The 27,734-nt window shown below is 41.4% G+C and overlaps 1 protein-coding gene across 1 annotated transcript; it reads left to right on the top strand.

Moving 5' to 3' along the window:
• The first annotated feature begins 1,789 nt into the window (after positions 1-1,789).
• Positions 1,790-25,420, top strand: LOC106589983 (NLR family CARD domain-containing protein 3). Its single transcript, XM_082972270.1, has 10 exons — positions 1,790-1,894; positions 4,753-4,851; positions 11,227-11,343; positions 11,604-11,688; positions 11,818-12,046; positions 13,740-15,501; positions 15,786-15,960; positions 22,526-22,699; positions 22,927-22,973; positions 25,402-25,420. The coding sequence occupies exons 2-7, from the start codon at positions 4,769-4,771 to the stop codon at positions 15,943-15,945; spliced, it is 2,436 nt and encodes an 811-aa protein (XP_082828396.1). The 5' UTR covers positions 1,790-1,894; positions 4,753-4,768; the 3' UTR covers positions 15,946-15,960; positions 22,526-22,699; positions 22,927-22,973; positions 25,402-25,420.
• Positions 25,421-27,734: the final 2,314 nt, after the last annotated feature.

Here is a 27,734-nt window from a genome sequence, read left to right as displayed (position 1 = left end):
ATACATCCCTCTGTTAAGTAGCCCACAGAACCCAAGCAGATAAACACACCTGTCACAATACATCCCTCTGTTAAGTAGTCTACAGAACCCAAGCAGATAAACACACCTGTCACAATACATCCCTCTGTTAAGTAGCCCACAGAACCCAAGCAGATAAACACACCTGTCACAATACATCCCTCTGTTAAGTAGCCCACAGAACCCAAGCAGATAAACACACCTGTCACAATACATCCCTCTGTTAAGTAGCCCACAGAACCCAAGCAGATAAACACACCTTCAGACAATACATCCCTCTGTTAAGTAGCCCACAGAACCCAAGCAGATAAACACACCTTCAGACAATACATCCCTCTGTTAAGTAGCCCACAGAACCCAAGCAGATAAACACACCTTCAGACAATACATCCCTCTGGTAAGTAGCCCACAGAACCCAAGCAGATAAACACACCTTCAGACAATACATCCCTCTGGTAAGTAGCCAACAGAACCCAAGCAGATAAACACACCTTCAGACAATACATCCCTCTGGTAAGTAGCCAACAGAACCCAAGCAGATAAACACACCTGTCACAATACATCCCTCTGTTAAGTAGCCCACAGAACCCAAGCAGATAAACACACCTTCAGACAATACATCCCTCTGTTAAGTAGCCCACAGAACCCAAGCAGATAAACACACCTGTCACAATACATCCCTCTGTTAAGTAGCCCACATAACCCAAGCAGATAAACACACCTTCAGACAATACATCCCTCTGTTAAGTAGCCCACAGAACCCAAGCAGATAAACACACCTTCAGACAATACATCCCTCTGTTAAGTAGCCCACAGAACCCAAGCAGATAAACACACCTGTCACAATACATCCCTCTGTTAAGTAGCCCACAGAACCCAGGCAGATAAACACACCTGTCACAATACATCCCTCTGTTAAGTAGCCCACAGAACCCAAGCAGATAAACACACCTTCAGACAATACATCCCTCTGTTAAGTAGCCCACAGAACCCAAGCAGATAAACACACCTTCAGACAATACATCCCTCTGTTAAGTAGCCCACAGAACCCAAGCAGATAATCACACCTGTCACAATACATCCCTCTGTTAAGTAGTCTACAGAACCCAAGCAGCATGTCAATATGATACAGTAGTAGTCTACAGAACCCAAGCAGCATGTCAATATGATACAGTAGTAGTCTACAGAACCCAAGCAGCATGTCAATATGATACAGTAGTAGTCTACAGAACCCAAGCAGCATGTCAATATGATACAGTGGTAGTCTACAGAACCCAAGCAGCATGTCAATATGATACAGTAGTAGTCTACAGAAATAATGTAAGGTAATGGTAGGCTATATATACAGCATATAAACTATGATCATATACACGTAGACCTATATGTATTATAATCTATATCTCCACCTAGTCTATTATAGGTCCTTATGTATTATAATCTATATCTCCACCTACCCAATTAGAGGTCTGTAATAAACTCCTCTAGGATCAGGAGAGGGGGGACCTGATCCTAGATCATAATGAATCAGATTACATGGAGAGGAGGGACCTGATCCTAGATCATAATGAATCAGATTACATGGAGAGGAGGGACCTGATCCTAGATCATAATGAATCAGATTACATGGACAGGAGGACCTGATCCTAGATCAGCACTCCTCCTCTGGGACACTGCCTGTATAAAACCAAACACATAGTTGTAAAGTGTAGTTACAGCAGGTGTTTACTGCCATCTAGTGGAAGATACCAATAAAACACTTTATTATCAGGGTGGGGAGGCGGCTGATTGAAACAGAAAGTGAAGTTGTTCTTTTGTTCAGGATCCATTTTGACACGACAGAGCAGAAAACAGTATATGGAGATTATTGAAAAATAAAGTAAGTGTTTATGAAAAATAATTTATTCTATTGGACAGAGTAAGATAATTAATATATGTAATGATACATTACTAGTTAGTAGAACTGCTACTTGAGCTGAGTTGCTGACAGACAGCAGTTTTCAAAGTGGAAACTAATCAGTAGGTCTACATGTTATCAGTAAAACGTCTGGTAAAGATGGTGGAGGAGCTTTTACATTATATGGTTTTATGTTTATCTCAGGGTTTCTCAATCCTTTGGTTCTTATCCAGCACTTACACACCTGATTCAACTAATCATCAAATATTTTAAGACAGTTTAATATTTGAGGCATACAAATGAACATTCTGAAATTAAAACCTTTTGGGTTTGTAGGCCTGTTTATAATTATTAAAGGCCTACAGTAACTCACATTTTGGAGGAAAAAAAACACAGCTAAACCTGGTTACAAGTAAATTATATGTTTATCTAAAATAATGTAAGAGAGATGTCTTGAAGAAACGCGTCTGGGTTTAGAACTCTGTGTCTCAGTGCCCTGCGACAGTGGGAAGTTCGTTTTGCATGGCCCGGTGCTACAGGTGAGTGGACATTTATTTTAAGGACCAATGAAATGGTATAAAATGCGTAAACTCTGCTCACCCGGGGAGCCGGGCAATGCAAAACGAATTCACCCAGTGACCGTTACTTTATATCCTTAAATGAAATTGAAAGTAACTTTGTAGCCTAGCAGTTACAAAATGTCTTTTGAAACTGTGGCTCATATGTCTCTAGAACGTTAGAACAGTGGTGGAAAAAGTACTAAATTCTCATACTGGAGTAAAAGTAAAGATACCTTAATAGAAAATGACTCAATTAAAAGTGAAAGTCACCCAGTAAAATACTACTTCAGTAAAAGTCTAAAAGTATTTGGTTTCAAATATAATTAAAATATACATAATAAGCATCAAAAGTAAAAGTAAAGTAGTGATAATTAAAAATTCCTTATATTAAGCAAACAAGACAGCACATTTTTCTTGTTATTTTAATTTAAGGATAGCCAGGGTCACACTCCAACACTCAGACATCATTTAAAAACGAAGCATTTGTGTTTAGTGAGTCTGCCAGATCAGAGGCAGTACGGATGACCAGGGTTGTTCTCTTGATAAGTCATTGACATCAGGGCTCTGTGCAGGCCAGTCAAGTTCTTCCACACCGATCTCGACAAGCCATTTTTGTATGGACCTCGCTTTGTGCACAGGGACATTGTCATGCTGAAACGGTCAAGGGCCTTACCCAAACTGCCCCAGACCATTTTTCTTCTGCCAGCAAACTTTACAGTTGGCACAATGCATTCGGGCAGGTAGCGTTTTCCTGGCATTCGCCAAACCCAGATTCGTCTGTCGGACTGCCAGATGGTGAAGCATGATTCAAAACTCCAAGGAACACGTTTCCACAGCTCCAGAGTCCAATGGCAGTGAGCTTTACACCACTCAAGCCGATGCTTGGCATTGCGCATGGTGATCTTGTGTGCGGCTGCTCGTCATGGAAACCCATTTCATGAAGCTCCCGACTAACAGTTATTTTGCTGACATTGTAGTTTGGAACTCGGTAGAGACCATTTTTATGTGCTTCCACACTCCAGCGGGCCCGTTCTGTGAGCTTGTGTGGCCTACCACTTCCCTGTTGAGCCGTTGTTGCTCCTAGACGTTTCCACTTCACAATAACAGCAGTTACAGTTGACCGGGGCAGCTCTAGTAGGGCAGACATTTTACGAACTGACTGGCATCCTATGACGGTGCCACGTTGAAAGTCACTGAGCTCTTCAGTACGGGTCATTCTACTGTCAATGTTTGTCTATGGAGCCTTGAGAACCGCATGGCGGTCTGCTCGATTTTATACACCTGTCAGCAACGGGTGTGACTGAAATAGCCGAATCCACAAATGTGAAGGGGTGTCCACATACTTCTGTATATATAGTGTACATGCTCTGTCCTGCTACTGGTAGGACTATAACATTATGTGAACTGATCTGAACAGGTTTAGGCTGGTCATCTATGATATGTAGGTTATATACAGTACATTCTCTGTCTTGCTACTGGTAGGACTATAACGTTATGTTGATCTGAACAGGTTTAGACTGGTCATCTATGATATGTAGGCTATAGCCGAGGTATAGACCTTGATCTGCATATCACTAACAAACTGCTATTATACATTATAACCTAGCCTACTTTACATGATTTAACATCTCTTACTTGATGCAAAAAAACTTTCTGAATGGATCAATGATTTCCCCCTCAGATCAATCATGTCCGTTTTAGCCCTTCTGTCTACGTTCTCAGATACATTTAGAAAAGAACAGATTGAAAGACAATAAATAGCCTACTGTTAGTGAATAAAAATAAGTGTGAGACATGGCCTTGTGTTGCTGTACTGTCTAGAACTACCTTAATAACAAACAGTGACTTATTATTATTATTATTATTATTGGCGACTGTCTATCTACCTTCCGGCTTGGCTGTACTGTCTATAACTACCTTAACAAACAGTGACTTATTATTTTTATTATTATTATTGTTGTTGTTGTTCTGTCTATAACTACCTTAACAAACAGTGACTTATTATTATTATTGACAGTTACCATGGAGATCAAATGTCACAACAACATGTTCATGTGATGCATTAAATCACCTGACTGTTTCTATGGCTGTTAGTTAATGTTTTATTTCTCAAAGAGATAATGAATAAATGAGAACAATAATTAGTTGTCACTGTGTTAACCACAACCAACATGCTGGATCTCTGTTTAGTTGTCACTGTGTTAACCACAACCAACATGCTGGATCTCTGTTTAGTTGTCACTGTGTTAACCACAACCAACATGCTGGATCTCTGTTTAGGGGTCAGTGCTCTAAAATGAGTCTCTCTGGGGAGAGAGAGGAGGGGGGCCCTGCCTCTAAAATGCATCTCTCTGGGGGACATGACACCAAAGCTAAGAGGTAAGATGACAATTTTATGAAGAATTGATTATGTTTATTTCCAAAATAAATAGCTATCTTAACTGTTGTGGATCCCTTCGAGATAGGATCCCGTTAGCGGGATTGATTAGACAACAAGCACGGCGCGAAATTCAAAACACAAAAATCTCATAATTAAAATTCCTTAAATATGCAAGTATTATACGGCATTTTAAAGATAATCTTCTCGTTAATCCAACCACATTGTCCGATTTCAAAAAGGCTTTACGGTGAAAGCAAAACATTAGATTATGTTAGGGTAGCACCTCCGTACAACACAACACAACACAGGCATTTTCCAAGCACGGATAGCATCACCAAAAGCAGAAAACCAGCTAAAATTATGCACTAACCTTTGATGATCTTCATCAGATGACACTCCTAGGACATCATGTTAGACAATACATGCATTTTTTGTTCTATCAAGTTAATATTTATATCCAAAAACCCCATCTTACATTGGCGCGTGACGTTCAGAAAATGTATTCTCCCCAAAACCCTCGGTGAATGGCCACATCAATTTACATAATTTACATAAATACTCATCATAAACGTTGACAAAATATATAACAATTATTTTAAGAATTATAGATTAACTACCCCTTTATGCAACCGCTTTGTCAGATTTCAAAATTACTTTACGGAGAAAGCACATTGTTCAATATTCTGAGTACAGAGCCCCAAAGGCTATACAGTTAGCCGTCCAGCCACGGCTGACAAAACACTGAAATATGTTCAAAATATTTTATTAACTTTGCTCATCTTCGGCGGAATGCACTCGGAAGGACTCCCACTTCCACAAGAAATGTTCATTTGTTCGATAATTTATGTTGAAATACCTCCGTTTTGTTGGTGGGTCCAGAACACAACCAACATGCTGGATCTCTGTTTAGGGGTCATGAGGCGGGGGGGGAACACCCATAGACGAAAAGTTCAAAAGTTCCATTACCGTTTGTAGAAACATGTCAAACGCTGTTTACAATCAATCTTTAGGGTATTTTTACCGTAGAAATGCAATAATATTCCAACCCGGACAATAGCGTATTCATTCCAGAAAGAAAAGAAGGAACAGCTCACGGCGCGCTGACGGGATGGCGCATTACCAAATCCCGTGTCCTCAGACAAGCAACTGATAAACTGCTCTTCTCTGTCCAGTAACAGGATGAACCACGTTTCAAAACGCAGTTGACAGCCATTGGAAGCCTTAGGAAGTGCAACGTCACTCCTTAGTCACTGTAGTTTTGATAGGGATCCAAAATAAGAACTACAATTCTCAGAACTGCCACTTCCTGAATGGATTTTTCTCAGGTTTTTGCCTGCCATATGAGTTTTGTTATACTCACAGACATCATTCAAACAGTTTTAGAAACTTCAGAGTGTTTTCTATCCAAATCTACTAATACTATGCACATCCTACCTTCTGGGTCTGAGTAAGAGGCAGTTTAATTTGGGCACGTTTCATCCGAACGTGAAAATACTGCCCCCTATCCCTAAGAAGTTTTAAGATGAATGCACTTACTGTAAATCACTCTGGATAAGAGCATCTGCTAAATCAGGGGTTCTCAATCCGGGGTCTGTGGAGGTACTGCAGGGGTTCCTGACTGTACTCGTTGCAATGTAAGACATTTGATAGAATTTTCACATGACACGACCACTTTGCCTAGTCTTAAAACCTGTTAGGGCTAGGGGGCAGCATTGACACGGCTGGATAAAAAACATACCCGATTTAATCTGGTTACCACTCCTACTCAGTAACTAGAATATGCATATACTTATTACATATGGATAGAAAACACCCTAAATTTTCTAAAACTGTTTGAATGGTGTCTGTGAGTATAACAGAACTCAAATGGCAGGTCAAAACCTGAGAGATTCCTTTACAGGAAGTGGCCTGTCTGACCATTTCTGGAACTTCTTTGCCATCTCTATCATTTACTAAGGATCTCTGCTCTAACGTGACACTTCCCACGTCGTCCATAGGCTCTCAGAGCCCGGGAAAAAAGAGAATGTCGTCATTCCAGCCCCAGGCTGAAACACATTATCGCCTTTCTCAAGTGGCCCATCAAGAGACACTAGCTTATGCGCGTGACCCCGACCGCCCCCGCCTTTGGGATTTTTTCCTCTGTTTGCCGAAAAGGAGATTCCCTGTCGGAATTTTATCGCTTTTCTACGAGAAAAATGACGTAAAAATTGATTTTAAACAGCGGTTGACATGCTTCGACGTACGGCAATGGAATACTTTGAATTTTATTGTCAGGAATTGCGCCAAGCGCGCGACACTTCTTTACTATTTCGGATAGTGTCTGGAACGCACGAACAAAACGCCGCTATTCGGATATAACGATGGATTATTTTGGACCAAACCAACATTTGTTATTGAAGTAGACGTCCTGGGTGTGCATTCTGACGAAGACAACAAAAGGTAATGACATTTTTATAATAGTAAATATGATTATGGTGAGTGCTAAACTTGCCGGGTGTCTAAATAGCGAGCCCGTGATGCCTGGGCTATGTACTTAGAATATTGCAAAATGTGCTTTCACCAAAAAGCTATTTTAAAATCGGACATATCGAGTGCATAGAGGAGGTCTGTATCTATAATTCTTAAAATAATTGTTATGCTTTTTGTGAACGTTTATCGTGAGTAATTTAGTAAAATGTTAGCGAATTCCCCGTAAGTTTGCGGGGGGTATGCTAGTTCTGAACGTCACATGCTAATGTAAAAAGCTGGTTTTTGATATAAATATGAACTTGATTGAACAAAACATGCATGTATTGTATAACATAATGTCCTAGGGTTGTCATCTGATGAAGATCATCAAAGGTGAGTGCTGCATTTAGCTGTCTTCTGGGTTTTGGTGACATTATATGCTGGCTTGAAAAATGGGTGTCTGATTATTTCTGGCTTGGTACTCTGCTGACATAATCTAATGTTTTGCTTTCGTTGTAAAGCCTTTTTGAAATCGGACAGTGTGGTTAGATTAACGAGAGTCTTATCTTTAAATGGCTGTAAAATAGTCATATGTTTGAGAAATTGAAGTAATATGATTTTGAAGATTTTGAAAATCGCGCCACAGGATGGCAGTGGCTGTTACGTAGGTGGGACGAATTCGTCCCGCCGGTCCCATAGAGGTTAATTATTGCCTAATATAATGGAATGCATATTTTTTTAACCATTTCTGATCGTTGTTACAAGCAGAATTTTGACAATATTACCTTTATATCAACACACTCTTCACACCCGTTTAACAACTCTAAATAGCTTTGGCATAGTAGGCATCAAGCCCCTTGCCAATAATGTTGCCTACAACGTTGCATACAATGTTCATTTTCATTGAACACATATTACGCCCTAGATGCCTTCAATTGCCCAATTTATAGCCATGCCCAAATTATGATTGTTTTTTAACAATGTGATGTTGCGCTCCAAAGGGATATCTTGAAATAACATGATGTTGATAATTAAATAATCAAAAGAAAAACGTGTTTATTATACACTCTTATAAAAGAAGGTTCCTTATAGAACCAAAAAGGCTTCTATCACTTCCTTAATATATGGAATCACTAAAAGTTATATATATATTTTTGGGTTCAGTGAAGAAGAACCTCTAGAGTTCTGATCAACGAAAGGTGAATGTTTTGAGGATGTGAACCCAGCAGCCCTCCAGTGGTCAGATCAATTCCACCTGTTTTTTCCAGCGCCCGGCCCGGGATTCAAACCAGCCACCTTTCGACCACAGGTCCAACTCCTGCCACAGCTCCAACTCCTTAGCCGCTGGGTGAAAACCTGAGTTAATCTTCAGAAATAAGCATGAGTTAATCTGACAAAATGAAGACCAAATGCTATGCAGACATACATGGTATCACTTGTTATACATAATTATTAGACATAAATCACTGCCAAAAGCACAATACATACTGTTGCATGTAGGTCTATAATATTTATGGTTTGATTATATAGAAATATCAAACATTATTTTTAACCACTCTTGTAAGGGGTGCGTAACTGGTGGCAGTGAAGTCAGACACAGGAGAGCAGATCTAAGTAATAGCCGGAGCAGTTTAATTTCAAATCCAATGTCATAAAGAAATAACCAACATGAGTACAAAACCTGACACGCACCAGTAAACACGTGCACAAGCACTTACAACAAACAATTCCACACAAAGACATGGTGGGGAACAGAGGGTTAAATACACAACACGTAATGATGGAAATGAGAACCAGGTGTGTAGGAAAACAAGACAAAACAAATGGAAAATGAAAAGTGGATCGAAGATGGCTAGAAGACTGGTGACGCCGACCGCTGAATGCCGCCCGAACAAGGAGAGGAACCGACTTCGGTGGAAGTCATGACAACTCCCAAAGCAATTACATGTGGCGCAGGAACCACTGACTCGATGCATTATTCTATAGTATTATCAAGACACCTGCTGTTAACTCTTAAATACTTAGGACAGCTCACGAGTTGTCCTAAATATCTGCTGACTAGGTGGGACTAGAGACTTCATGCATAGCTTTAATTTATACCCATAAGTGTAAAATGTCTTTATTCTCAGCACTTATACGAACAATTTTCTACTCTGAGACGCTTTGTGGATATGGGCCCAGTCCTCAAAATATTGTTATAAAAAAACTTTGAATGTTTGTTGAACATAATAATAAAAAAATGAATATTACTAATGTAACCCACTGTGAAGACTGGGTTTAGTTGATTGTGTTGCACTGATCATGTCCGCATTCTGGAACTTCCCGCGTTCCCGAACAGAACTGCCTGCGTCCACGTCCAGTGTGGCGCCAAGCATATTGTCCGGATATGCGCAGAGTGGGCTGAGGTGATCTTGGGGAACAACGACAGAGTTTGTTACAGTGTTGAAACGCCTAATATTATTGTTCAATTTGCTTTTTGCTTTACGGTCAGGGACAGTATGAGTGTAGCTAGATCCTTTTCACTCTCTATCCTTGTTTCAATTTGTGGTTCACTGGATTTGTCATCATCCTCGAGATGAGGGACAGACGAATGACCTGCTAGCTGGCCAAGCTAGTCGGTACAGCTCGGTAAGCTAGCTAGCTACTCTACCAGCAGCATCCTAGTTATCCAAGCTAGTCGGTACAGCTCGGTAAGCTAGCTAGCTACTCTACCAGCAGCATCCTAGTTATCCTAGCTAGTCGGTACAGCTAGGTAAGCTAGCTAGCTACTCTACCAGAAGCATCCTAGTTATCCTAGCTAGTCGGTACAGCTAGGTAAGCTAGCTAGCTACTCTACCAGCAGCATCCTAGTTATCCTAGCTAGTCGGTACAGCGAGGTAAGCTAGCTAGCTACTCTACCAGCAGCATCCTAGTTATCCTAGCTAGTCGGTACAGCTAGGTAAGCTAGCTAGCTACTCTACCAGCAGCATCCTAGTTATCCTAGCTAGTCGGTACAGCTAGGTAAGCTAGCTAGCTACTCTACCAGAAGCATCCTAGTTATCCTAGCTAGTCGGTACAGCTAGGTAAGCTAGCTAGCTACTCTACCAGCAGCATCCTAGTTATCCTAGCTAGTCGGTACAGCGAGGTAAGCTAGCTAGCTACTCTACCAGCAGCATCCTAGTTATCCTAGCTAGTCGGTACAGCTAGGTAAGCTAGCTAGCTACTCTACCAGCAGCATCCTAGTTATCCTATCCTCCCTCTCTCGTTGACGGATGCTGGCTACCTCTGTCCGGTTCTCCTCTCTTCACTAGATGGACAATAACTTTAGTGTTTAACCTCTGTGTCTAAGGACCGAACTTTTGAATATTATTTTTGGGCGCCTCAACAGCAGTTATTGAACCGTGGTAAATTATCACTAGCCAGAACCTCAACCTTAGTATACATACATTATAAAACATCATCTTAATATCTGATATTGGGAGTAAACAACCTCGGAATAGAAAAGACAAGAGTGCATCTTCCAGCCCACCAATAAATTACATCATGAACCCTCCTGGTTAGATTACCTGGTTACCTGGTTAGTTAAATTTACCTCAACATGCCCCTGGAGAAGGCAGGGTGAAGTCACCAGCTTTTTACCGGGCTGACAGGCTGACTACAACGTTGGCGTCGCTAAATTAATTTCCTTATTAAAAAGCTCCCACGAGCGTCTAGAAGTCACTTCTATTTGTGACGCAGATCACGCTGCATCTCCTCATTGGTTTATAGAAGCAGGTTAGCAAAAAAACATACATTAACATAAACATAACTTCTTTAAACAATAAAAGCTAATTTATCAACATTTCTGAAAATGGATATATAGCTTTTTGGAATGAAACTCTTCTTATGTTTCCCATCTGATCTCAGAGTAGATGAGAGATGTAATGTTTGTCTCTGTTGTGTTGAAGCCCAATCAAGCAGGAGAAACCAGCCTCTCCTGTTCCCAGCTGTGTGTCCATGAAGAGTGACCAGTCTATGGGTTATCCTCTAAACTTTAGAGAGGGAGACTTTTCTACTGAACGAAGGTAAGAAGAACTCATGGGTCATGGTCAGTGATTTCTGACTAGAGACAGTGGTGTGTGTGCGTGTGCGTGTGCGTGTGTGTGTGTGTGTGTGTGTGTGTGTGTGTGTGTGTGTGTGTGTGTGTGTGTGTGTGTGTGTGTGTGTGTGTGTGTGTGTGTGTGTGTGTGTGTGTGTGTGTGTGTGTGTGTGTGTGTGTGTGTGTGTGTGTGTGTGTGTGTGTACTCCCTGGATGAGGAGATGTAATCTCATGTTTTGTCCACAGAAACCAACAGGAGAGATCAGAGTCAGAGATTCTCAGTGGTCAGTCTTCCCAGGGTCATCAAACAGACCTGGACTCCATATTCAGTGTATGTGGTCCTGTTATGTACATTTGTTTTTGTTTACCTCAAGTAAAGTTGATCTGTCAATCATTCATTAATGTGTTAATGAGAAAACATTTCTTCTCTTACTTAACTTAATTACTTGATTTATTTCAGATGCTTGAAGAGAAAATTATAACATTTGTGAAGAACGAGCTGAAGATGTTCAAGAGGATTCTTAGCCCAGAACTCCCAGAAGGCTTTGAGAGTCAGAAGCAGGATAAGGAAGTGGTGGATGCTGAAGATGAGAAGCAGGAGAGCAGTGCCAGAGAGGGGGCTCTGAAGATCACACTGCACATCCTGAGGATAATGAACCAGAAGGAGCTTGCTGACACACTGGAGAAATGTAAGATCTGTCTGCCTCATGTTGAATGCTGTTTTATAACATTTAAAAGCTGCAGCTAAAGTACAGCTAAAGTAGCTGTGTAACTCAATGATATTGTAGCAGCCTTAACACAACACCTAGTGACCTCATCAAGTAGCAGCAGGGATGTGTTGTGGTGATTAACTTAGAGAGAGAGAGAGAGAGAGAGAGAGAGAGAGAGAGGAGAGCCAGAGGAGAGAGGAGAGCCAGAGGAGAGCCAGAGGAGAGCCAGAGGAGAGCCAGAGGAGAGCCAGAGGAGAGCCAGAGGAGAGCCAGAGGAGAGCCAGAGGAGAGCCAGAGGAGAGAGGAGAGCCAGAGGAGAGCCAGAGGAGAGCCAGAGGAGAGCCAGAGGAGAGCCAGAGGAGAGCCAGAGGAGAGCCAGAGGAGAGCCAGAGGAGAGAGGAGAGCCAGAGGAGAGAGGAGAGCCAGAGGAGAGAGGAGAGCCAGAGGAGAGAGGAGACGGATACACAGAGAGAGAGAGAGGAGAGAGAGAGAGAGAGAGAGAGAGAGACGGACACACAGAGAGAGAGAGAGAGAGAGAGAGAGAGAGAGAGAGACGGACACACAGAGAGAGAGAGAGAGCGACAGGAAAACCTGGCTCCCTGTAGAGGAAACGCTGTGCAACCACTGCACAACAGCAGAACCTGAGACAGCTGCATTTCCTGACAAAATGTAAAAAATATAAAACAATTAGAGAGTGTCATTTCCCCAAATTTGAAACCCTTATTTAAGGTTTCAAAGACCTCTCTGATGAGAGTAGGCTACCCATCCTGTTGGGGGAGGACGCAGAGAGCTGTGGGTTGGCAGTGCACTACATTGCTGCCATAAGTTGAGGGACAGTGTCTGACAGACCAACCAACCTGTTGTCCCGTTGACAATTTTGATTCTTACTATTTTCATATTGTAAATATCCAAACTTAGCTTTGGCAATATGTACATTGTTAAGTCATGCCAATAAAGCAAATTTAATTGAATTGAGAGACAGAGAGAGAGAGAGACATAGGAGAGCGAGGAGAGCGAGAGACAGAGGAGAGCGAGAGACAGAGGAGAGCGAGAGACAGAGGAGAGCGAGAGAGAGAGTGAGAGAGAGAGAGAGTGTGTGAGAGAGAGAGACAGAGGAGAGAGAGACAGAGGAGAGTGAGAGACAGAGGAGAAAGCAAGAGAGAGACAGAGGAGAGCGAGAGACAGAGGAGAGCGAGAGACAGAGGAGAGAGTGAGAGAGAAACAAAGGAGAGAGAGACAGAGGAGAGAGAGACAGAGGAGGGCAAGAGACAGAGGAGAGAGTGAGAGAGAAACAAAGGAGAGAGAGACAGAGGAGAGAGAGACAGAGAGCGAGAGAGAGACAGAGGAGAGCAAGTGACAGAGGAGAGAGCGAGAGAGAGACAGAGGAGAGAGCAAGAGACAGAGGAGAGAGCAAGAGAGGCAAGAGAGCGAGACAGAGGAGAGACAGCGAGACAGAGGAGAGAGAGAGACAGAGACCGAGAGAGACAGACAGAGACAGAGACAATAATATAATCAGTCACACCAGTCTGTAATGCGTTATGAAAACATTTACACATTTTATATAGTCAGTTAAGAGAAGAAATTATTATAATTTAAAACTTTATAACAGTTCTACAATACTGTAGGCATTAAAACAGACTATTAATATTAATATCCTCTGTGTTATATCTAGATTCAGAAGAGCTTGCTGTGATTTGCCAACGTGAACTCAAATCTAATCTAAAGAAGAAGTTTCAATGTGTATTTGAGGGGATCGCTAAACAAGGAAACCCAACACTTCTCAATAAGATCTACACAGAGCTCTACATCACAGAGGGTGGAACAGGAGAGGTCAATAATGAACATGAGCTGAGACAGATTGAGACAACAACCAGGAAACAAGCAAGACCAGAGACTGCAATCACATGTAACGACATCTTCAAACCCTTAATTGGACAAGACAAGCATATCAGAACTGTGCTGACAAAGGGAGTTGCTGGAATTGGAAAAACAGTATCTGTGCAGAAGTTCATTCTGGACTGGGCTGAAGGAAAAGCAAATCAGGATGTCCAATTTGTATTTTCATTCCCTTTCCGGGAGCTGAATTTGATGAAAGAGGACAAACACACTTTCATTGAACTTCTTAATCACTTCTCAATGGAAACCAAACAATCAGGAATCTCCAACTACAACAAGTACAAAGTTTTGTTCATCTTTGATGGCCTGGATGAGTGCCGACTGCCCCTAGACTTCCAGAAGAACAAGATCTGTTGTGATGTCACAGAGTCAACCTCAGTGGATGTTCTGTTGACAAATCTCATTAAGGGAAATCTGCTTCCCTCTGCTCTCCTCTGGATAACTACCCGACCTGCAGCAGCCAATAAGATTCCTTCAGGGTGTGTTGACCAGGTGACAGAGGTACGAGGGTTCAATGACCCACAGAAGGAGGAGTACTTCAGGAAGAGATTCAGTTCTGAGGACCTGGCCAGCAGAATCATCTCACACATAAAGACATCAAGGAGCCTCCACATCATGTGCCACATTCCAGTCTTCTGTTGGATTTCTTCAATAGTTCTTGAACACATGCTGAAACATAAGAGAGAAGAGATGCCCAAGACTCTGACTGAGATGTACACACACCTTGTTGTGTTTCATACCAAACAGAAGAATGAAAAGTATCTTGGGAAAGAAGAGACAGGTCCACACTGGAATAAAGAGAGCATTCTGTCACTGGGAAAACTGGCTTTTCAACAGCTTGTGAAGGGCAATCTGATTTTCTATGAAGAAGACCTGAAAGAGGCTGGTATTGATGTTAATGAAGCCTCAGTGTACTCAGGATTGTGCACACAGCTCTTTAAAGAGGAATGTGGGCTGTACCAGGACAAGGTGTACTGCTTTGTTCATCTGAGCATTCAGGAGTTTCTGGCTGCTGTATATGTGTTCCTCAACAACAATGAGAATCGAATGAACAAACTGCAAACAAAAGACGAGCCTGAAGTTACTTTCTACAAGAGTGCTGTGGATAAAGCCTTACAAAGTGAGACAGGAAACTTGGACCTTTTCCTCCGCTTCCTTCTGGGCCTCTCACTGGAGTCCAATCAGAAGCACTTACGAGGTCTACTGACAAAGACAAGAAGCAGCTCACAGAGCCATGAAGAAACAGTCAAGTACATCAAGGAGAAGATCAGGGAGAATCCCTCTCCAGAGAGGTGCATCAATCTGTTCCACTGTCTGAATGAACTGAATGACCATTCTCTAGTGGAGGAGATCCAAAGCTATCTGAGATCAGGAAGTCTTTCAGAAGCCAAACTGTCACCTGCACAGTGGTCAGCTCTGGTCTTTGTGTTGCTGACTTCAGAAAAGGAGCTGGATGTGTTTGACCTGAAGAAATACTCCAGATCAGAGGAAGGTCTTCTGAGGCTGCTGCCAGTGGTCAAAGCCTCCAGAGCTGTTCTGTGAGTACATAAAATGACATATAAGATCTAATCATCAGGAAGAAATATGAAGTTTAGAGAAAAATATGTATTATAATATGTATATAATATTATATTGAAAAACATATTAAATAAATGCATTGATTTTCACATTAGTATAACATTATGACCATACAATTATAGGAGACGGAAGATTAATTTATATGTTGTTTGAGAGAATAAACCAAATGCATCTGCCATTGTCCTTCTACACTACTAGTTAAATGAACAGTGTGTTTGTGAAGTCATGATGATCTCTTTGTCAGGCTGTCAGGCTGTGGAGTCACAGAGGAAGGCTGTGCTTCTCTGGTCTCAGCTCTGAGGTCAAACCCCTCACACCTGAGAGAGCTGGACCTGAGTAACAATGACCTGAAGGATTCAGGAGTGAAGCGTGCTCTCTGCTGGACTGGGGAATCCCCACTGTAAACTGGAGACTCTGAGGTCAGTATTCCTGTAGTTTGTCAACAAGTGATAACTGTTCACCAGATCCACATGTGTTTACCAGGCACACACAGTCCACACCATATGTATTTGGACAGTGAAGCATGCAGTTTTAAATTTGGCACTTTACTCCAGCATTTTGAATTTGAGATATAAGGTTTCATATTAGGTGACAGTACAGAATGTCATCTTTTATTTAACCTGTTGGGGCTAGGGGGCAGTATTGAGAATTTTGAAAAAAATATGTGCCCATACATATATAGTACGAGTCAAAAGTTTGGACACACCTACTCATTAAAGGGTTTTTCTTTATTTTTACTATTTTCTACATTGTACAGTAGTACTGAAGACATCACAACTATGAAATAGCACATATTAGTAACCAAAAAAGTGTTAATAAAGTAAATATGTACTGTTGTTTCTATTTGCTTATTTGAGCTATTCTTGCCATAATATGGACTTGGTATTTTACCAGATAGGGCTATCATCTGCATACCCCCCTACCACACCCATTAAGATGGAAATAAATTCCACAAATTAACTTTTAAGAAGGCACACCTGTTCATTGAAATGCATTCCAGGTGACTACCTCATGAAGCTAGATGAGAGAATGCCAAGAGTGTGCAAAGCTGTCATCAAGGCAAAGGTGGCTAACTTGAAGAAACTCAAATATAAAATATATTTTGATTTGTTTAACTTCTTTGGTATAGGGGGCGGTATTTTGACGTCCGGATGAAATGCGTGACCAAAGTAAACTGCCTGCTACTCAGGCTCAGGATATGCATATAATTGGTAGATTTGGATAGAAAACACTCTAAAGTTTCTAAAACTGTTAGAATTATGTCTGTGAGTATAACAGAACCTGTTTGTCAGGCGAAGCCCCGAGGACAAACCATCCAGGATTTTTTATTTTGAGTTCACTGTGTTTTCAATTATTTTTCTATGGTGAACTAGATTTATGAGGGACCTGGTTGCAGTTCCTATGGCTTCCACTAGATATCAACAGTCTTTAGAAATTGGTTGATGTTTTTCCTTTGAGAGATGAAGAAGTACGGCTATTCAGAATGAGAGTCAAGCCAAGTGGACTGTTTTGTTTGGGGCGCACAACCTGTAGCTCGCTCTTGAACACATGCTGTTGTGCAAATGGAATAGACAACAGGTGGAAATTATAGGCAATTAGCAAGACACCCCCAATAAAGGAGTGGTTTTGCAGGTGGGGACCACAGACCACTTCTCAGTTCCTATGCTTCCTGGCTGATGTTTTGGTCACTTTTGAATGCTGGCGGTGCTTTCACTCTAGTGGTAGCATGAGACGGAGTCTACAACCCACACAAGTGACTCAGGTTGGCCCTCAGGTAGTGCAGCTCATCCAGGATGGCACATCAATGCGAGCTATGGCAAGAAGGTTTGCTGTGTCTGTCAGCGTAGTGTCCAGAGCATGGAGGCGCTACCAGGAGACAGGCCAGTACATCAGGAGACGTGGAGGAGGCCGTAGGAGGGCAACAACCCAGCAGCAGGACCGCTACCTCCGCCTTTGTGCAAGGAGGAGCAGGAGAAGCACTGCCAGAGCCCTGCAAAATGACCTCCAGCAGGCCAAAAATGTGCATGTGTCTGCTCAAACGGTCAGAAACAGACCTCCATGAGGGTGGTATGAGGGCCCGACGTCCACAGGTGGGGGTTGTGCTTACAGCCCAACACCGTGCAGGACGTTTGGCATTTGCCAGAGAACACCAAGATTGGCAAATTCGCCACTGGCGCCCTGTGCTCTTCACAGATGAAAGCAGGTTCACACTGAGCACGTGACAGACGTGACAGAGTCTGGAGACGCCGTGGAGAACGTTCTGCTGCCTGCAACATCCTCCAGCATGACCGGTTTGGCGGTGGGTCAGTCATGGTGTGGGGTGGCATTTCTTTGGGGGGCCGCACAGCCCTCCATGTGCTCGCCAGAGGTAGCCTGACTGCCATTAGGTACCGAGATGAGATCCTCAGACCCCTTGTGAGACCATATGCTGGTGCAGTTGGCCCTGGGTTCCTCCTAATGCAAGACAATGCTAGACCTCATGTGGCTGGAGTGTGTCAGCAGTTCCTGCAAGAGGAAGGCATTGATGCTATGGACTGGCCCGCCCGTTCCCCAGACCTGAATCCAATTGAGCACATCTGGGACATCATGTCTCGCTCCATCCACCAACGCCACGTTGCACCACAGACTGTCCAGGAGTGCTTTAGTCCAGGTCTGGGAGGAGATCCCTCAGGAGACCATCCTCCACCTCATCAGGAGCATGCCCAGGCGTTGTAGGGAGGTCATACAGGCACGTGGAGGCCACACACACTACTGAGCCTCATTTTGACTTGTTTTAAGGACATTACATCAAAGTTGGATCAGCCTGTAGTGTGGTTTTCCACTTTAATTTTGAGTGTGACTCCAAATCCAGACCTCCATGGGTTGATAAATTGGATTTCCATTGATTATTTTTGTGTGATTTTGTTGTCAGCACATTCAACTATGTAAAGAAAAAAGTATTTAATAAGATTATTTCTTTCATTCAGATCTAGGATGTGTTGTTTAAGTGTTCCCTTTATTTTTTTGAGCAGTATATTATTCCAGCTAAGGTGCAATTTGATTCTGGCCACTAGATGGCAGCAGTGTATGTGCAAAGTTTTAGACTTGTTAGCAATTTATGTTATTCTTCAATAACAGAAACTCCAAAGCAAATCGGGGAGAAAAATCGATTTATATGAGAAGGACAAATCAAGATGTTATGCTGGGAGGTAGATGTTCAGATGTTCAGTCTCCCCTCTCCACAACTTTTCTCCACAGAACAAAGGAACAGGATGCCATTTATAACCCCCCACCCAAGCCTGTACAAAATAGTAAAGATAAAGAAAACCCCTTGAATGATGTGGTGTGTCCAAACTTTTGACTGGTACTGTATATTGTACTGTTTAGAAAGGAAAGCACTTTATGTACGTAGTTCTCCCATTTGAAAAAGTCGTAATTATTTGGACAAATTCATTTAATCAAAAGTTTAGTGTTTAGTCCAATATTGTTTGCCTGCAGTGACTACATCAAGCTTGTGATTCTACTAACTTGTTGAATACATTTGCAGTTTGTCTTGGTTGTGTTTTTAATTGTTTTTCCTAATAGAAACTGAATGGTGAATAATGTACTGTCATTTTGGAGTCACTTCACTTGTATTGTTAGTAAGAATAGAAGATGTTTCTGAACACTTTGTCACGCCCTAACCATAGAGAGCCCTCTGGGTTCTCTATGGTGTATAGGTCTGTATAGGTCTGTCGCAGTCCTTGTATTGAGTGGACCAAAACGCAGCAGGTATATTGATCATCTTCTAATCTATTAAAGACATGACACTTGAACAAAAGAAACAAACAACGTAAACAGTCCCGTAAGGTGCACAGACTATACTGGGAAACAACCACCCACAAAACATAATGAGAAAAACCCCTACTTAAATATCGTCTCTAATCAGAGGCAACGAGATTCAGCTGCCTCCAATTAGAGACCAACCCCAAACAATTCCAACATAGAAATAGAAAACCTAGAATAAACATAGAAATAGAATAACATAGATTATAACCCAAAAACCCAAAACACATAAAACAAACACCCCCTGACCAACTATAATGACAAATAACCCCTTTTACCGGTCAGGACGTGACAAGGTCAGAGAGTGACTAGGGGGGTTTCTAGCATTTGTATTTCTATGTTGGTGGTTTGTATGGTTCCCAATTAGAGGCAGCTGGTAATCGTTACCTCTAATTGGGGATCATATTTAGGTAGCCCATTTTCCCCATCTGCGTTTGTGGGATATTGTTTTGTGTGTGTATGTTGCACCACAGCTTTCATGTTTCATTGTTTTTGGAAGTTTCACTTTAAATAAAGATGTGGAACTCAACTCATTCTGCACCTTGGTCTGTCCTTTATGACGATCATGACACACTTCTACATTCATGTGGATGCTACCATGATTATGAATAATCATGAATGAATAGTGAATGATGATGAATGAGAAAGTTACAGAGGCACGAAGATCAGACCCCCTCTGTTATTGGTAATGGTGAGAGGTTAGCATGTTTTGTTGTAGCCTCTGTTATTGGTAATGGTGAGAGGTTAGCATGTTTTGTTGTGGCCTCTGTTATTGGTAATGGTGAGAGGTTAGCATGTTTTGTTGAAGCCTCTGTAACTTTCTCACTCATTATTATTATTCATGACTCATTCATGATTTTTCTTAATCATGGTATCATCAATATTAATTTAGTAGTGTTTAGAAACATGTTATCTACTCACTTAGACTGAAAATTACTCCAGTCATCATCCACCATTTTAATATTGGGCAAAAAACAACCAAATTCGAAACTTTTGACTACTTTAATACACAATGAGTAAATTGGTCAGAATACTTATGACTTCTTAAAATTGGGGGACTAGATACATAAAGTCCTTTCATTTCAAAACTGTGAAACAAATTAATACAAATATCCTCAAATAAGAGGTGAAATTATATACTGTCACCTCATATGAAACAATTGATCTGAAATCCAAAATGCTGGACTATAGAGCCACATTTAAAATGTTAGCTCCACTGTCAAAATAGATATGGCGTGGATTGTATTAGAGGTCGACCGATTATGATTTTTCAACGCCGATACCAATACCGATTATTGGGGGAACAAAAATCGGCCGATTAATCGGCCGATTTTAATTTTATTTTAATTTTATTTGTAATAATGACAATTACAACAATACTGAATGAACACTTTTATTTTAACTTAATATAATACATCAATAAAATCAATTTAGCCTCAAATAAATAATGAAACGTTCAATTTGGTTTAAATAATGCAAAAACAAAGTGTTGGAGAAGAAAGTAAAACTGCAATATGTGCCATGTAAAAAAGCAAACGTTTAAGTTCCTTGCTCAGAACATGAGAACATATGAAAGCTGTTGGTTCCTTTTAACAGTCTTCAATATTCCCAGGTAAGAAGTTTTAGGTTGTAGTCATTCTAGGAATTATAGGACTATTTCTCTCTATACCATTTGTATTTCATATACCTTTGACTATTGGATGTTCTTATAGGCACTTTAGTATTGCCAGTATAACAGTACAGCTTCTGTCCCTCTCCTCGCCCCTACCTGGGCTCGAACCAGGAACACATCGACAACAGCCACCCTCGAAGCAGCGTTACCCATCGCTCCACAAAAGCCGCGGCCCTTGACGAGCAAGGGGAACAACTACTTCAAGGTCTCAGAGCGAGTGACGTCACCAATTGAAACGCTATTAGCGCGCACCCCGCTAACTAACTAGCCATTTCACATCGGTTACACCAGCCTGATCTCGGGAGTTGATAGGCTTGAAGTTATAAACAGCTCAATGCTTGAAGCACAGCGAAGAGCTGCTGGCAAACGAAGGAAAGTGCTGTTTGAATGAATGCTTATGCACCTGCTGCTGCCTACCACCACTTAGCCAGACTGCTCTATCAAATATCAAATCATAGACTTAATTATAACATAATAGCACAGAGAAATACGAGCCTTAGGTCATTAATATGGTCAAATCCGGAAACTATCATTTCGAAAACAAAGCGTTTATTCTTTCAGTGAAATATGGAACCGTTCCGTATTTTATCTAACGGGTGGCATCCATAAGTCTAAATATTCCTGTTACATTGCACAACCTTTAATGTTATGTCATAATTACGTAAAATTCTGAAAAATTAGTTCGCAACGAGCCAGGCGGTTCAAACTGTTGCATATACCCTGACTCTGCGTGCAATGAACGCAAGATAAGTGACACAATTTCCCTAGTTTAATATTGCCTGCTAACCTGGATTTCTTTTAACTAAATATGCAGGTTTAAAAAAATATTATTCTGTGTATTGATTTTAAGAAAGGCATTGATGCTTATGGTTATGTACATTCGTGCAACGATTGTGCTTTTTTCTCAAATGCGCTTGTTAAATCACCCGTTTGGCGAAGTAGGCTATGATTCAATGATGAACAATTATATGCAACGCAGGACAAGCTAGATAAACTAGTAATATCATCAACCATGTGTTGTTAAATAGTGATTATGTTAAGATTGATAGTTTTTTATAAGATACGTTTAATGCAAGCCAGCACCTTACCTTGGCTCCTTGCTGCACTCGCATAACAGGTAGTCAGCCTGCCACGCAGTCTCCTGGTGGAGTGCAATGTAATCAGCCATGATTGGTGTCCAAAAATGCTGATTACCCATTATTATGAAAACTTGAAATCGGACCTAATTAATCGGCCATTCCAATTAATCGGTCGACCTCTAGACTGTATACTCAATACAACCTAAATCTGACTGATACTGCTTTTTAAAGTATTTGTAATGTACATTTTTCTATCTGCAGGCAATACATTGATCATTTGTCATTTCTAATAATGAAACATCCATTTATGAATAGATATGGAAGGTTTCAGGACACTGATGTATCTGAATATGTTGAAAAAACTATACTGCCGCTTTTCACCACCAAAAAATAGCAGTGTGAATTTTAATATGATTTTACTCTTTGCAGGCTGTCACGCTGTCTAGTCACAGAGGAAGGCTGTGCTTATCTGGTCTCAGCTCTGAGGTCAAACCCCTCACACCTGAGAGAGCTGGACCTGAGCTACAATCACCCAGGAGTCTCAGGAGTCAGACTGCTCTCTGCTGGACTGGAGGATCCACACTGCAGACTGGAGATTCTCAAGTATGTAGAGGATGTATGTCAATGTTCACATCAGACATGTTTGACTTATCAGGCTAGTTAAGACAAACATTCTTACCAACACTTGCAAAAAGTTATATGCTGACTGTGTGTGTGTGTGTGTGTGTGTGTGTGTGTGTGTGTGTGTGTGTGTGTGTGTGTGTGTGTGTGTGTGAGAGAGTTCACGTGTATCACTCAATGACTGTCTGTTCTTCTGCTTACCGCTACAGTGTGGAACATGGTGGAGAGTACACAATGAAACCTGGACTTAGAAAATGTGAGTATTGACTGCTGTGAAGAATATGACTAAGAATAAGTCTTAATCAAGTTAAGTCAAAGTCAAAGACCACCATCATTACTTACTTGGTCATATTAAATATCAGCTGTAGTTCTACAGAAGCTGAAATCAGGGACACCAAAGTTTACTAAGAGTTGTTTTGACAATGTGTGTGTCTGTGTGTGAGTGCATGTGTGTGGCGTGTTCATGTTACATAAGAAATGTGTGTTTGTGTTAATGCATGCATACAGGTGTGTGTGTGTGTGTGTGTGTGTGTGGCGTGTTCCTATTACATTAGAAATGTGTGTGTGTGTAATTTATGTGAATAAGTGTGTTTTATATTACCATACAGTATAACATATGATAATTCAACAAGTCTCAAGTTACCTTAACTTCTCCTTTTGATACCTAGAAACATCTAGATTAAACTTCTCTAGGGTAGGGGGCAGTATTTTGATGTCTGGATGAAAGGCCCGTAGTAAACTGCCTGCTACTCAGGCTCAGAAGGTAGGATATGCATATTATTAGTATATTTGGATAAAAAAACACTCTGAAGTTTCTAAAACTGTTTGAATGACATCTGTGAGAATAACAGAACTCATATGGCAGGCAAAAACCTAAGAAAAATCTAACTAGGAAGTGTGGAAATCTGAGGTTTGTAGTTTTTCAAGTGATTGCCTATACAGTATACAGGGACTTAGGGTTCATTTTGCACTTCCTAAGGCTTCCACTAGATGTCAACAGTCATTAGAACCTTGTTTCATGCTTCTACTGTTACTGGGGAGAGAATAAGAGGTGACTCAACAAGTGGACTGCCTGAGACCAATGAGTTGTTTACTGCGTGGTCACACAGGCGTGCCGTTCCTTTCTTTTTCCTCTGTAATGAATACGCTATTGTCCGGTTGGAATATTATTGAATATTTATGATAAATTGACCCTAAGGATTGATTGTAAACATCGTTTGACATGTTTCTACAAATGTTAATGGAACTTTTTGACTTTTCGTCTGTAGTTTTGCGCTCGCGCATTGTGCCTTTGGAATAGTGATCTGAACGCGCGAACAAAATGGAGGTATTTGGACATAAATATGGAGTTTATCGAACAAAACGAACATTTCTTGTGGAAGTGGGAGTCCTGGGAGTGCATTCCGACAAAGATCAGCAAAGGTAAGTGAAGATTTATAATACTATTTCTGAGTTTTGTTGACTCCAGAACTTGTTGGATAACTGTATGGCTTGCTTTGATGGCTGAGCTCTGTACTCAGAATATTGAACAATGTGCTTTTGCTGTAAAGCTATTTTGAAATCTGACACAGCGGTTGCATTAAGGAGAAGTGTATCTATAATTCTTTCAATATGTCACGGTTGTCGTCGGTGAAGGAGGACCAAAACGCAGCAGGTATGTGCAGGCTCATCTTGATGATGTTTATTTGCTTTCAAAATGAACGTACAAAAATAACAAAACACGAACGATCAACAAAAACAGTCTGGTAAGGTACAAGGCGAAACACAGAACAATCTCCCACAAAATACAAGACAAACACACCCAACTAATATAGGACTTCCAATCAAAGGCAACACCAAACAGCTGCCTTCAATTGGAAGTCCAACCCCAATTAACTCAACATAGAACCAGACACACTAGACTAAACATAGAAATACCTAAACATAAACCAAAACCCGGAAATACTAAATCAAACACCCTTTTAACAAACACACCACCCCGAACCACATAAAACGAATACCCTCTGCCACGTCCTGACCAAACTACAATACTAATTAACCCTTATACTGGCCAGGACGTGACACAATAACTGTTGTAAATTTTATCAACGTTTATGATGAGTATTTTTGTAAATTGATGTGCTCACTCACCGGAAGATTTGGAGGCAAAACATTTTCTGAACTTCACGCGCCAATGTAAAATGGGGTTTTTGGATATAAATATGAACTTTATCGAACAAAACATACATGTATTGTGTAACATTGAGTCCTGGGAGTGTCATCTGATGAAGATCGTCAAAGGTTAGTGATTAATTTTAGCTGTATTTCTGATTTTTGTGACGCCGCTCCTGGCTTGGAAAATGGCTGTGTGGTTTTTCTTGTCTCGGAGCTGTCCTAACATAATCTAATGCTATGCTTTCACCGTAAAGCCTTTTTGAAATCGGACAATGTGGTTGGATTAACGAGAAGTGTATCTTTAAAATGGGATATAGTAGTTGTATGTTTGAGAAACTTGAATTATGAGATTTTTGTTGTTTTGAATTTGCCGCCCTGCTATTTCACTGGCTGTTGAATAGTGTGTCCCACGGGTGGGACGCTAGCGTCCCACATGTCCCAGAGAGGTTAAATTAATTAGTGAAAAGTGATTTAACATTCTAATGTGAATGATGATAATTTCTAATATTGTGTCTGGTTTCATCCATCAGATGTATGTGATCTCACACTGGACCCAAACACAATAAACAGACTCCTCTCTCTGTCTGAGGAGAACAGAAAGGTGACACGTAGTGGAAAGGACCAGCCGTATCCTGATCACCCAGAGAGATTTGAGGACTGGTACCAGGTGCTGTGTAGAGAGGGTCTGACTGGGCGCTGTTACTGGGAGGTAGAGAGGAGTGGGAGTGGGGCTGATATAGGAGTGACATATAAAGGAATCAGCAGGAGAGGAGAGGGTGATGACTGTAGGATTGGATACAATGACAAGTCCTGGAGTCTCTTCTGCTCTGACAACCGTTACACTGCCAGGCACAATAATAATCACATAGACGTCCCCTCCTCCAGCTCCCACAGAGTAGGAGTGTATCTGGACTGGCCAGCCGGCACTCTGTCCTTCTACAGAGTCTCCTCTGACACACTGACCCACCTGTACACATTCCACACCACGTTCACTGAGCCCCTCTATCCAGGGTTTAGGGTTTGGTATGATGACTCCTCAGTGTCCTTGTGTCAGGTTGTCCCTGTGTCAAACACAACATAACGTTTCACTCTAATCATGGTCATGTTCAGTAAGTATCAAGGCACAAGGCAAGACCCAAATGCGGACACAGGAGGCAGATGGTTGGAGTCTTACAACAGGCTCGTGGTCAAGGCAGGCAGAATGGTCAGGTAGGCGGGTACAAAGTCCAGAAACAGGCAAGGGTCAAAACCAGGAGGACTAGAAAAAGGAGAATGCAAAAAGCAGGAGAACAGGGAAAACGTTGACTTGGAAACATACAAGACGAACTGGCACAGAGAGACAGGAAACAGAGGGATAAATACACTGGCACAGAGAGACAGGAAACACAGGGATCTATACACTGACACAGAGATACAGGAAACACAGGGATAAATACACTGGCACAGAGAGACAGGAAACAGAGGGATAAATACACTGGCACAGAGAGACAGGAAACACAGGGATCTATACACTGACACAGAGATACAGGAAACACAGGGATAAATACACTGGCACAGAGAGACAGGAAACACAGGGATCTATACACTGGCAAAGAGAGACAGGAAACACAGGGATAAATACACTGGCACAGAGAGACAGGAAACACAGGGATAAATACACTGGCACAGAGAGACAGGAAACACAGGGATCTATACACTGACACAGAGATACAGGAAACACAGGGATAAATACACTGGCACAGAGAGACAGGAAACACAGGGATCTATACACTGGCACAGAGAGACAGGAAACACAGGGATAAATACACTGGTACAGAGAGACAGGAAACACAGGGATAAATACACTGGCACAGAGAGACAGGAAACACAGGAATAAATACACTGGCACAGAGAGACAGGAAACACAGGGATACATATACTGATACAGAGAAACAGGAAACACAGGGATCTATACACTGGCACAGAGAGACAGGAAACACAGGGATAAATATACTGGAGAAAATAAGTGACACCTGGAGGGGGTGGAGACAATCACAAGGACAGATCGTGACAGTAAGACACACTGGAGCAACAATGTTGTGTGTAAACATCTACTTTACAAACATCTAGCTACAATCTAGTGTGTAAACATATGATTGTAAATATTCATGAATAAACACCATTGAAGTTGACAGACATTGTCATGTAGAGTCATTCATTAATATAATGAATCACCACACTGTGTTCTAAAAACTGGTTTCATTTACACATCACTGATCTGGTAGTTATTGGGTTTGTAAATATTGTAGCGTCCCAGGTTCCCAGACAGGTTAATATAATGAATCACCCCACTGTGTTGTTAAACTGGTTTCATTTACACATCACTGATCTGGTTGTTATTGGGTTTGTAAATATTGTAGCGTCCCAGGTTCCCAGACAGGTTAATATAATGAATCACCCCACTGTGTTGTTAAACTGGTTTCATTTACACATCACTGATCTGGTTGTTATTGGGTTTGTAAATATTGTAGCGTCCCAGGTTCCCAGACAGGTTAATATAATGAATCACCCCACTGTGTTGTTAAACTGGTTTCATTTACACATCACTGATCTGGTTGTTATTGGGTTTGTAAATATTGTAGCGTCCCAGGTTCCCAGACAGGTTAATATAATGAATCACCCCACTGTGTTGTTAAACTGGTTTCATTTACACATCACTGATCTGGTTGTTATTGGGTTCTTGGTGTTTGTAAATATTGTACAATGTTTATTTGTCAAATTCTTGACACAACAATCTTGTTTCTGTATGAACTCAATTCAACTGAATGAAATGATGTGACAGATGTGACTAATAAAGGTTCATCAACCAGATGGAAGAAGAGAG

This window comes from Salmo salar, unplaced genomic scaffold (assembly GCF_965601325.2).
Source record: "Salmo salar unplaced genomic scaffold, fSalSal1 ptg000619l, whole genome shotgun sequence".
NCBI classification, from domain to species: domain Eukaryota; kingdom Metazoa; phylum Chordata; class Actinopteri; order Salmoniformes; family Salmonidae; genus Salmo; species Salmo salar.
The sequence above is the reverse complement of the archived record's forward strand: the minus strand, read 5'-3'. Positions and strand labels throughout refer to the sequence as shown.